The sequence below is a fragment of the Aotus nancymaae genome, unplaced genomic scaffold, assembly GCF_030222135.1.
Source record: "Aotus nancymaae isolate 86718 unplaced genomic scaffold, 86718_ANA_hifiasm-v0.15.2.pri h1tg000040l, whole genome shotgun sequence".
In the NCBI taxonomy this organism is placed as follows: Eukaryota; Metazoa; Chordata; class Mammalia; order Primates; family Aotidae; genus Aotus; species Aotus nancymaae.
The window spans coordinates 107,316,402-107,330,117 of record NW_026988454.1 but is presented as its reverse complement, the minus strand read 5'-3'; the positions used below and the strand labels follow the sequence as shown (position 1 = coordinate 107,330,117).

The 13,716-nt window shown below is 34.8% G+C and overlaps 1 protein-coding gene across 1 annotated transcript in view; it reads left to right on the top strand.

Annotated features, from left to right (window-relative positions):
• HCRTR2 (hypocretin receptor 2) overlaps positions 1-13,716 on the top strand; it is a 222,441-nt gene that overhangs the window by 177,285 nt on the left and 31,440 nt on the right. Inside the window, exon 3 of the mRNA XM_064360422.1 lies at positions 7,954-8,132. Within this exon, the coding sequence (XP_064216492.1) occupies positions 7,954-8,132 (179 nt within the window). The remainder of the gene's footprint in view (positions 1-7,953; positions 8,133-13,716) is intronic.

Sequence of the window (13,716 nt, the reverse complement as noted above, 5' to 3'; positions counted from 1 at the left end):
AAGTGTTTTATTAAGATAACATCTAAACTGAAATATCACAACTTACTACAAATAATACTTTTGTTTCACAAATAATTTAAATTTCATATAAAAATCACAATTGTTGTGTTTAACATTGCATTAGTCTATTGAAACTAAGGTATTTGGAAAAATTGTGTTTTCTTTCAATGTTTTTTAAAATGCCATATTTATAAAATGAGTCATTAAGATTATCTCTGAACATTTTCATTTTCATTCTGTATTGAAGGTTTTTGAAGAACATCATTATTAGTTCAAAGTTTGTTTCACATTTTGTAGTCTGTCTTATCATAGCAACAATTTTTTTTTTTTTTTTTTTTTTTTTTTTTGGAGACCGAGTGTTACTCTTGTCATCCAGGCAAGTGCAGAGGTGGGATCTCAACTAGCCACAACCTCCACCTCCTGGCATCAAGCAATTGGATCAAGCCTCAGCCTCCAAGTAACTGGGATGACAGGTGCTGACAACCACACCCAGCTAATTTTTGTGTTTTTGGTAGAGACAAGTTTTCACAATGTTGGCTAGGCTGATCTCGAACTCCTGACCTCAGGTGATCCACCTGACTTGGCCTCCCAAAGTGCTGAGATTACAGGATTGAGCCACTGTACCCAGCAGGCAACTAATTTTTTAAATTATGGTAAAATATACATAATATACGATTCAACAACTTAATCAATTTTAAGTATATAGTTCAATGACATTAAATATATTTACTTTAAGTGCAACTATTACCACCATCCATCTCAAGAACTTTAAAAATTTTTTAGACTGAAACTCTTTACCCATGAAATAATAATTTATAATAATAATAATAATAATAATAATAACTCCTTCCCCATTTCTCCTAGCCCCTGGGGGAAAAAAGTTCTACTTTCTATCTGATTTGATTGCTCTGAGTACCTCATATAAGTGGAATCATGTAATTCTTGTTCCTTTTTGTTTTTAACTTATTTTAATATAACCAAAATTAAATAAATAAGCAAATTCTTAAAATAAAATTGATATATTTAGTACAAATCCTTTGAAGGCACTCAGTAACCCACTAATTATGTCCCATGCCCAATCACATCTCAGTATCACAAATATTGTAGTCAATTATTAGTTGACATTTTAGGGCCCAAGTATATGTTTAAAAAGAGATGCAATCTTGCATATGTGGTTTACATGTTCTTAATCAAGCCTTAGCACCAGCATATCACCTTGGTTTACATTTGTCTAAGTGCAAGTATTGGTTTTAGAATGTAACTTCGCTAATGTATAATCTGCAAGATACTAAAACAAAAGCCAGTTTCTTATAAGTGCAATAATGGCAAAGTCCTTTTTAAAAAATAATGTATTATTTTCCCATTTGAATATCACTTTAGTCTTTAGCTCATAAAATAACAAGAAAATAACTTAAATCAAAAGACTCTATCTGAATATTATTTTGAAAACATATTTTATGAAGATATCCTTCTTTGCATCATGGGCTGCAGATGTTCTCCTGCAGCTTGAGCCACTTTCCATGTTTTACAGAGAATGTTCACGAGCTATATATCATCCGAGTCTTTCAGAGAAATCTGGTAAGAAATGATAGTCTGAAAGATAAAGGAAAAAAGGAATTTGTATCTTCTTGGCACTTCTGCATTTCAAAACTGCTATTTCAATAAAGCCCATGTTAGAGGGGGAATTCAGGAATTCATTCAATCTTCGTTCTTGCCTTCTGCTATCTTCCTCCTCCCTTGTATGCTCAATTATTCCTCACTTAGTCCTGGTTAAATAACACAGGCTTTTAAATACAGACTAACTGTAAATTGACTTTAATATTGGCGTATAATGGATATCACAGAACTGATTTAAAATGTGGTATCAAGTTCAGGTCCTGGGACTAATCAGAATTCATCAGAGGATAGTACATGGCGAATTGAGAACCATAGCTTACTTTATGTCTAAGAGAATATCGACAAGCAGCTAAGTTCTCTGTGAGCACTTAGATTTCACTTCAAAGGAATGAAGAAAGTAAATTCCCTGGTTAGCCATTGGGCCTTTTCTCTCCTTTTAAAGAATTTGCTCATGGGAAAATATACCTACCAATGGTAGCAACATACTATAAGTTTATGAGCAAATCAAGTCCATACATAGTTACTGCAGAGTATATTATAGGCAGTATTTTTGTTGGAAGAAAAGCAGCAGAAACTTAGCAAAGTAAGGGAAAGAGAAAAGGCAGCTTATAATGATAAAGAGCCTTTATGCCAGTAGAGAGAGAAGAAAAAATACACACAAAAATATATAATGATCCGCAATAATTTTAGAATGCAATTTATGGCCATGAAGAGTACAACATGTGATTAGGTATCAAAGAAGATAATTAATTTTGGCTAATTGAAAGATATTTTGTGAAGCAGAAACTTTTTTATTTGGCTGGTTGCTCAGTTGATTTTGGATAGTTTTGGGTACTAATTCATTAGTTAAAAAGATACTGAAATGGAGCATGGGCCATTTCTGGACAGAGGAATGGCCTGAGTGATGGCCTGGGCATGGAATATGTTTGATACATAGTGAAATATCAGACTCACTCTGGTGCTCTAAGTATTTTATGGGAAACATTATAAGGGATAAAGGGCAAAAATTAAACTGGCACTCAGTTACTATTGGCCATCTGAAAATGATGTACTCTCCAGGAGAAAAGAGAGCGCTCACTGAAATGGAAGAGTTAATACAATAAGACATTGTGCCTGTCTGTGCTGCATTAATGGATTTCATACATTTTATGATATTTATTATTTTGTGACATTTATCCATTAATGACATTAATGGTTAAAATATATAGGAGTTCAGACAGGGACAATGCAGGGGAAACTATTAGGAGGTCACTGCAATACTCTAGCTAATGGTTACAACAATCTGACATTAGATATTTGCAATAGGAATAGAAAGAATGTAATAAAGGAAAGAGATATTTTGGGGATTTCAAGCCTAATTAATGGGATAAAATGGAAGGTTATTATACTTCAGAGAAACAAAGTCCAGTGATAAGTTTAAGTTGTATAAATTTAGTGTGCTCTCAGGAGAAGGTGATGTTTACTTTGTACTTTTAGAACCTTGCATGGTTGAGTGGGTGACTGAATAAACAAATAAATGTTTAGCACAAATTTAGAGGATGTGCACTTGTAGATATTTATGTAGTTCTGAATAGTCCATTTAAAGACAGACACCAGGTTTTCTTCCAGGGTTTTTAGAGTTTCAGGTTTTACATTTAAGCCATCTTCAGTTGCTACTTGTATTTGGTGAGAGATGGGTCCAGTTTTGTTTTTCTGCATATAGCTCATCCAGTTTCCTCAGCATCATTTATTGAATAAGGTGTCCTTTCCCCAGTGTCTATTTTTGTTGACTTTGTTAAAGATAAATTGGTTCTAGGTATGTAGCTTTATTTCTGGGTTTTCTATTCTGTTCTACTGATCTATATATCTATTTTTATACTACTAATAGTATCATGCTGTTTTGGTTACTATAGCCTTATAGTATAATTTGAAGCCAGTTCATAGGATACATCCAGCTTTGTTCATTTTGATTAAGATTCATTTGACTATTTGGGCTTTTTTTTTGTTATTCAATATGAATTTTTGGATTTTTTTTTCTAATTCCATGATGGAATACTTCTCAGCAATAAAAGAAAGCAAGATATCATGTCTTTTGCAGCAACCTGGATAGAAATTGAGGCCATTATCTTAGGTGAAGTAACTCAGAAACAGAAAGAAAATATCACATGTTCTCACTTATAAGTGGAAGCTACATTTTATATACTCATGGACATAGAAGGTGGAACCATAGACCTTGGTGACTCAGAAAGGCAAAAGAGTTGGAGGAGGCGAGAGATGAGAAATTATCTAATGGGTACAGAGTACACTATTTGAGTGAGGAGTATACTATAAGGCCAGACTTCACCACTATGCAACATACTCATGTAGCAAAACTGCCCTTGTATTCCCTAAATCTATAAAAATAAAAATAAATAAAATAAATACAGGTACTGATAATCTGAAATGTGATCACAATAAAGAGAGCAGGGTGATGAGAGGCAAAAGCCTATTGTTGTATGTGAAGGGTTTGGTGATGTTTATCCCAGAGAAGCAAAGCCTTGGGAAATAGACAAAGCCACAGTCTTCAAATATTTGAATGGAAATAATGTGAACACAACAGTTAAGATATTTTTAAATGGCACAGTAATATCTAACACAAACTGAAAATTCAAATTTATCCAATTCTCCCAATAGCTTTCTTTATAAATATCTTTTTTTTCTTTTTATTTCTTCTTAGGAGTGAAAGGTAAATAATCTAGCATCTATACAAGGGAATCAATGTTTATCTATCTATATGTATTTCCATATATATGCATATGTGTGTGTGTGTGTGTTTGTGCGCGTGTGTGTATGTATATGTATATATATTCCCCCAATAGTGTGCCTTGGCTGTTAAGAAAGCTTACAAGATCTCAAACTGTCTTAATAGAGTGACAGTAATCAAATCAATTATCCTTCTTGTTGTTCTGGGTAGATTGCACCTAGAGAAATGATGGCAGTTACAGATAATATAAATAGAAAATGGTAGTTACTGATAATCTGAAGTATGTTCAGAATAAAATAACCAGGGTGCTGCTGGGGGATGAAAAATCCAAACGTTTCACATGATGGAATCTGAAGATCTATAAGCTGGAGAAGCATAGGCTAGGGAAGTGGGCATAGCTGTGGTCTTTAAATACTTGAATGAGTGCCTTTATGAGTTGAATCGTGTTTCTTCAAAAAAGATACGATTAAGTCCTAAAGTTAATTACCTCAGAAGGTGACCTGATTTGGAAATGGGGTCATCGCAGATATAATTTGATATGGTAAAGTCATATTGTAGTAGGGTGGGCCTTTAATCCAATATGACTGGGATTCTTATAAGATGATGGTCATGTGAAGATAGAAACACAGTAGAATGTCATGCACTGACGAAGGCAGAAATTAGAGTTATACTGCTGCAGGCCAAACAGCACTAAAGATTGCCTGCAAACCACAAGAAAATAGGGAGACACAAGGAAGAGTTCTACTACAACTTTCAGAGACAGGACAGCCCTGCTGACACCTTGATTTCCGACTTCTAGCTCCAGAACCGTGAGACAGTAAGTTTGTATTGTTTTAAGACACCTGTTTTAAAACAATACAGACTTATTGTCTCACAGCACATTGTTTATGGTACTTTGTTACAGCAGCCCTAGAAAATGAATACCAGCACAATGTAAATAAATAGGTAAAGTGTATTCATTCAGTTTCAATAAATAATTAGGCCCTAGTAAGTAGAAATGAAGGGAAAACAGAACATGAACAAGAACTTGCTAGTAGTTAAAGCCACCACAAAATGAATTCAAGGGCTCCAGCAAGTTTTAAATTTCCCAATTTCTCAGTATTATAAATGTTCAAGCAGGATGAATGAAAGATGGTACAGAGGTGGTTATCCATGCATCAGACGGAAGGTTAGACTGAATAATCTTCAAGTAAAAAATTGTACGATCCTATGTTAAATCCCTGTCAAATAGAGGTTGGTAGCTTCCTTTTCATTTCTGCTTCAGTTAAGACGTCACATGGATGACATAGCATGATGGGTAAGACTTAAATTCAAGATCTAGTACTTAGTTTTACTTTTACTTACTCTAGTACTTAATTTTTTCTTCAGTAGGCCCCTTAACCTCTCTCTCCTTATTTTCCCACCTGTTAAACATAGATATTAATACTATTCACTTTATAGTGTTATTATGATAACACTAGTTAATAATTTAAAATGTTTAGAACAAGGCACAGCACATAGTAATGACCAAAGAAGTGATTTTGAACATATACTTGCTCTAATGTTGTCTAGATAGAATGGATTAAGTCTTCCTACCAGTACCATTCCTCATGTACAAAATACAGAGTTGAAAGTTTGGAAATAATTGCATTTTTTTCTAAAAGCCCTGTGCATTTTTCTAGATCTGAGATTGTACTATTTGGACAATTTGTTGGCCAAGTACCAGAAATATAATATTTTTGCCAATTTTCTCATAACAAACTATGATAATGTGTTTTTCAACTGCTAGGATGGGTTTGTGCATGTATGAATGTGTGTGTGTGTGTGTGTGTTTATTTGTGTCTGTTTCAAGTGTTTCTAGAAAATAAATTACTCAATGGCATCATTTTCAAATAATAAAGATTGCAGTTACCTTGATTAAGGTTCACCTGAGTTTTTGGATATCACCATGCAAGAGTTAGAGGATGACGTAAAGTTTTCAAAATTAAATCCTCCAAAATCCAGGTATTTTGTTAAATTGAGATCTGTCGGTAGCTGACAACCAACTTCAGCTTCAGGAACTAGTAAGAACATCTTCCAGTGTATGAAACTATTAATAAATGTTACATAATTATCAAAAGAAATCCTCATTCATTGATTTAAATTTAACAAAATGAGGTTTTATTTATTCACTATATAAAGATACTAATCCTTGCATTATTTGCGTACATGAGTGACAGCCCTGATAGGTTTGTGATACCCCAGACAAATTCAATAACTTTCAGTGAAGCAAACCCATGAATACATGTGAAGTCAGTGTGTACACCTGTATCATTCCAGAGCCAGTGATTATGTAACTTTTATATATATAATACCAAGGACAAAGAATGGAGGAACTGGATGTTCTTTCAGCAAAGAGCAACTGAATGAAACAGCACAACTTTTGAACTGGGGATATACTACAAGGCTATGAGGGAGGTTGGCTATGAAAGTATTGAAAAGTATGTTTGATTGCAGGGTGTTGTTTAGAGGCCCTAAGGGTGATAGGAAGGAGACAAAATTGAGTGTCTGGAACTTATATGTGCTTTTTTACAGCACTCTCATTTTCACCAAAGAAGGCAACCCACGTGATGAAAAGACCACAAGTGTTGGAGCTAAAGCCAAGTTATAGCTGTAGTTTTATATTTTGTGAACTTATGTGTCCTCAGACAAGTTTCCTGTGTCTCAGCTTCCTTTTTAGTTTTTTGAAAGGGAGTCTCACTCTGTCTTCTGTCGCCAGGCTGGAGTGCAGTGGCGCAAACTCAGCTCACTGCAACCTCCTCCTACCCGGTTCAAGAGATTCTCCTGCCTCAGCCTCCGAAGTAACTGGGACTACAGGTGTGCACCACCATGCCCAGCTAATTTTTGTATTTTTTTTTAGTAGAGAATGGGTTTCACCATGTTGGCCAGGTTGGTCTCGATCTCTTGACCTCGTGATCCACCCACCTTGGCCTACCAAAGTCCTGGGATTACAAGTGTGAACCACCATGCCCAACTTCAGCTTCCTCTTTTATAAAATGTGGGTAATATCATTGTCCCTTAAGATTGTTGTCAGCATTAAACAATATAGGTATATGAACCATCTAGCTCAGTATTTGGCAGTGGTAGTAGCTGAATAATTGTTGACTCTTACCATGAATAAAAAACAATTTGTTAAAAGTTCCAAATGCAGGGTTTAGGAGTAGACATGGGCCAAGGTCATGGGTCGGGATAAGGCAAACACTACAGTTCAGGGAACATTGCTAGCTCCTAATTTATCTCAACTCTGCAACCATTTCTTGAGATGCTGCTACATATTGAGTACTGAGGGAATAGAAAGATGGATTAAAGACCATTTAAAAACTTCTGGCACTTGCAATTTGAAATCAAGTGAAAATAAATACAGTCTTGTTATTTATTGAGAAATGTCATGCAAGGTAAATGAATTGATTTTAAGCATGTATTTGGCATTCACACAGATTGACCGATTCAATGAAAACACAGCACAGCCTTCAGTTGTTTTTACTTTTAAATACCTATTTGTGGACTTTATAGAAATATTAATTAGCTTGACATTGTTTCCTCACCAATACCTATTTTCTTTGTTAAGTGACTGTTCCTTTTTCTTTTCAAATTAGTTTGTGTGGCAGTGTGGAAGAACCACCACATGAGGACAGTAACCAACTACTTCATAGTCAATCTTTCTCTGGCTGATGTGCTCGTGACCATCACCTGCCTTCCAGCCACGCTGGTCGTGGATATCACTGAGACCTGGTTTTTTGGACGGTCCCTTTGCAAAGTGATTCCTTATCTACAGGTAATTATTTTTCATGCTTTTTTGAAGCTATTAAATGTTTAGTCATAGCCATGCCCCTTATGGTAACTTAACTAGTGAGTTGAGAAATATATTTGCCTAAGGCATTGGCAAACTGAAGGAAAAGAATATTTGAGAATATTTGGGAAAACGAGTTAAATTCCAGATAAAGATAAAGCAACAAACTGCCAAATCATCATTAGATGCTGCACAAACATTTTACTTTTTTGGTTCCTAATTTCCCTGTTGTTAAAAAAGAAACTTGAACAAATTAATGATTTAACCAATTAATGATCTCCCCAACCCAATTATTGATCTTTCTTTTGAACCAACTAATGATCTTCCAGTCCAAATCATTGAGGATATTTGGTTTTGCAAGTGATTTTATTTTATACTGAAAAATTAAGACCTACTTGATCAAATCAGTGCCATGAACAGGCTTCAGTGTAGATTCTAATTCAAACTACCAGAATTGGAATCTCCGTTCTGCCGTTCACCACTTGCATGCTATCATGCCAAATAATTGTGATTCACTTAAAGGATGATAATTTTAATGAGATCTATCTCATATGGATGTTGTGACCATTTACTTAGATAATTAATATAAATAACTTGGCATAGTGATCGCCCTTTGGAAGATGATGATCTTATAAAAATGGTATGTTCCCAATAAACCTCAATTATTAGCATCAGAATCATCATTAGCAGATGTTTTCCTTTCTTTGAGTGAAAATAACTTCTTTTTCTATTTAATTGCCTTATCAGTAATTAAGAACAAATACTTTCAGAGATTAGTGTTCTGATTATTATTCTAGCTCTAAAGTTTTTGAAACAAAAGATTTATAAGATAATGCTCACATTCACACATCCATCCGAAAGGATGGACTTCCCTTAGAAATTGGACAGCGAGTGAAATGGTGACCACTGTCTACTTGTCTTCCTATAGCCTTCCTGCACCCTCAGTTGTTTCTGCATGCAGTCTCTCAGATGGTGATTATAATATTTTAAGGAAACAGAAAATAGGCTTCCAGTAACAAAAATTTAGGTGGGGCACAAATAACCTATTACTAGACATTATACTGATTAGGCTTTTGGAATGAAATGTTGCAAAGGAATATTTAGTTCAATAGTTCCTCGATTACCTCTTATAAAAAGAAGTGATAATTGTTTAAGGTCAAACATCGTTTATAGAATAGCAAGTGAAAAATACTATAGAAGTTATAAGTTCCATACATATATTATGTTTAATTATAAAGTTAGTTTGAGTCTGCCTGCTAAAAATCACTACAGGATTATAAAATGAACAGTAGCACATTTTTTTTTTTTGCATGAGGACAATAATACATGGATAAAAGTTCTTACTAATTTTTCTTCTATGAGGATGGAAGAAATGAAGGCTCTGGTGGTACTTTGCATAGAGGCACTAGGAAAATAATACATTTCAGAGAATTCTAATATTTCATTATCTCTGTGGTCCTTCCAGAAATCCTTTTACTACTCTCAGTTTCAATAAATACCCAGGATAATATCTTGAGGATTCTCTTAAGTTTTGGGGTAGCTGCAGTTGCCCAGAATGTTTAATTGACTGGGAACATTTCATGTTTAATTGACTGTGAACATGAGAGATTCCCTGATGGGAAGTGAAGTGATAAGGGAGAGGTGCAGTACCCAGTGGGAGGTGCAGTCACGTGCAAATGCACAGTGATAGCTTTTTGCAGAGCAGACATCTCAGAGTCCTGTGAGTATTTGCACTAGAGGACAGAATCGAAGCAGTGTACCAGTGAGTAATGGAGGGCATGAGTATCTCTTAAAATCACTGACAGTCCTCTTTCACACAGCAGAACTGCTTAACAATTCCTACAGTCCAAGTAACATCATCATCTCTGGAAGGATTCTGTCTGCCTCTCTGCAAACAGTGTCCAATCCAATCAATTCCTTAGCTCACCCTCTTCTCTGTAGAGCAAGGAAAAAAACTACTGAGTAACCACATGATGAAAAAGACTAGATCCATAGATCTATTTGTTACACCCTCTAACATTACTTCTTGACAGAAAGGTGTAAATGCACAAAGAGATTGGTGTACGGATAAAACTAGTATCTCCAAATTCTTGGTATTTATTGCCCCATTTTTCGTAGCAGTTTTCCAAATGCAATGAAAAGTTCCAATGGGCGATAAACATACAAATCTGAGCACTTTTTCTCCCTAGTTGTGACATTCTGAAACTAATGACTTACATTTTTGATATGATATTTATGTCTTACTGAATATTTAAAAACATGTTACATAATGCCCAGCCACATTTTAAGGTTATTTGATTGCTTATTAGATTATTTGGGCATTTACTAATTTGCTATAGTGTATATGTTCTTTTTCTTCTAAATATAATACAGCCTTTAGATTTATGAGTGATATACTATAACACATTGGTATATGCACAAAAAAACTTAAAAATCTCACAAATGTTATAAAGCTTAGCTGAATAATTAAAGTGACTCTTTTGTATCTTTAATAATTGTCTAACTCTGAGACCATTAACATATATTAGGCTATTTGCCGAATAATTATCATCTATTTCACTTCTCTTCCAACAATGACAACAGCATTGGTTACTTTTTCAGAGAGGTTTTTTTTTTTAACTGCAGAAGAAGCTCTACACAGAAAATGCCATTAAAAAAAGAAGCCAAGTGAGATGTGGGAAGTGGTCAGTGGGTGGTCAGACAAGCTCCCTTTCTCTCAGTTACACTTTGCAACCTTTCTATTAGCGCTTACCATCCAAATCTGTGATTTGGTAAAATTTCCATTTTTCCTTATAATGAATCTTTAAGATCCCTTTAACATATCTATTTGCTAGTATAAAACAGTGAACTTCTCTGCTAAAAGTAATCCCCAAACATTACCCTGTGCAAAAGGTGCCTACAGTACAGGTCAAAGGCCAAGTACCTGAAGGCAGAAGAACGTTCCCTCTCACTCCACTTCAACATTCATAGTCCACACTAGATTCATTTCTCAAATGACTTACTATTCCATTGACTTGAGCTATTACCAGAATTCACATGAAAAGACACCCAGAAGTACACTCTTAGAAGTTAAAAGCAGTAACAAAACTTTCAGTTATAATTGCTTATGATAAAATGCAATTTTACATCACCTCCAAGAAAATCTTATAAATTGCACATAATTGTATATTAATTTGTAAGATGCACAAGCAAATATAGCAGTTCAAGCAATGAATATTAACTCACTGAGTGTCAAGGGTTCAGTCAACGGATTGGTTCATTCTACCATTCGATCAATCACACTGGCATATATTCCCCCCTTTGCTATGTGACAATGGGCACAGCTCCCTAGGTCACTGTTGGCACTGGATGCCAGTCTTTTAAGTAAACTGGTATAAAGTGATTATTATTATCTAATGGCATTAGGAAATACTAGAAATGACATTCATGTTAGAACCATGCTACAGCTATCCATGTTGGTTAGATTAATAGGTTATAAATCACTAAGCCTTGATGAATACTTTCTACTTCTAATTGCCAGAGAGGATAAATATATCTCTGACCCAGAAGCTATGAAGAGGCGACTGTGCAAATCTACACAACCATAGTTCTATTCCCAGGTTAGCAATGGTATTGAGAAGCCCTAGGTGCCTAGCTTATTTGCAAAGAAGGAATGGAGGTTGTAGAGAATAATGTAAGATTGGTTTGAGAGAGAGATTTGAAGGTACTCTAAAGTAGCACCAAGAAATTTCCAGGAGTCACCAATCAACCTAAGTCCATTCTCATATAGTCCAGCCCTTTAAAATTACACTTAAAATGAAATTAGTCACCAAGAATTTAGCAAAGGTTAGGCTTTTACTTGTGATTCCTATGAATATTCTTCTCTGAAAAGCAATCTGTTTCAATTAATATACAGAATTTCAGGCTCAAGAATGAAAGATAAAACTAAGAGTATAATCATCATTATTATTATAATCATAAATAATAGCAAACAAGCACCACTTATATGCCAGCCCTGGAATAGACACTTTACATCTCAACTAACTGTCCATACAATTCCATGGTCAGGCACTATTAATCATCCACATTTTACAGGTGAGAAAACTGAGGAATAGAGAGGTTAAGTAAACTGCCCAAGAACACTCAGTAAGTCAGATGAGATTTATGCCCAGAAAACCTGGTTGCAGACTTCATTCTAACTATACTCTGAGGCCTCTCCCATAGAGAAACAAAAGAATCAGAGTTGGTAAGAATCTTATCCTGTTGATTACCTTCATTTGGCAAACAAACACACAAACATACACATGCAACACACAACACACACACACACACACACTAGGCCCAAAGGTGTAAAGTGAGCGACTCAATAGTGTGCAGCTAGCTGATCAGAGAGAGAGAATAGATGGATCATCCTGACACTTAGCCCACAGAGTTTCTGCACTGTTGCCCTGGCTCTTAGATCTCTTTCACTCATTTGTACCTTTAATCAACATATCAACAAGAAAGGCCCTCAGGTAAAAGACAGAAATATTTACCCTTTCTAAATATTATGAGATCAATATAACCAGGACAGAAAAATAGAGGAAGATCACTGGACCACATATACTGTCTTCAGTTAAGGCTCACCACTCTGTTAATGGATTAACAAATATTTGTTTTAAAGACACATGTAAGTATAAGTTCATTGCAGCACTATTCACAATAACAAAGACATGGAATCAGCCTAAATGCCCATCAATGATAGACTGGATAAAGATAATGTGGTACATATACACCATGGAATACTATGCAGCCATAAAAAAGAATGAGGTCATAGCCTTTGCAGCAACATGAATGGAGCCGCTGTTATCCTTAGCAAACTAATGCAAGAACAGAAAATGAAAAATCACATGTTCTCATTTGTAAGTGGGAATTAATGATGAGAACACATGGACACACAGAGAGGAACAACACACACTGGGGCCTTTCAGAGGGTAGAGGGTGGGAGGAGGGAGAGGAGCAGGAAGCATAACCAATGGATATTGGCTTAATACCTGGGTGATGAAATAATCTGTACAACAAACCTCCAGAACAGACATTTACCTATGTCACAAACATGCACATGTACCCCTGAAATTAAAATAGAAGTTGAAAACCAAATCTTTCTTAAATGCATAATACACATCAAATGTTGTATCAGATACTGGGGACAGTTGTGAAAAAAAAAACAAAAGCAGTCCCTTCTACCATACAACTTTGTTCCAATCGAGAAAACAGACAATAAATAAGCAAATTAAGCAGAATAGTCTACTACCTTATACATGCTGCAAAGAAAATAAATAGTAATCTGTAATAAAATGTAAAGGAAATCAAACTTTTTTTATAGGGAGATTCTGAGAGTGATATCAGAATCGATATTTCATCCAGTATAAGAGAGCACATTAAACATAATCACATCAAATAATTACGTGAATATAGGCATTTTAAACATGTTTCTTTGTTATTTCCTTAAAGTGCCAAGTTAAAGAATCATTTGTGGCATTGTTAATTATATAAAAATTTTATAAATAATTTTATAATAATTTTATAATTTTATAAAAATTATTAAAAA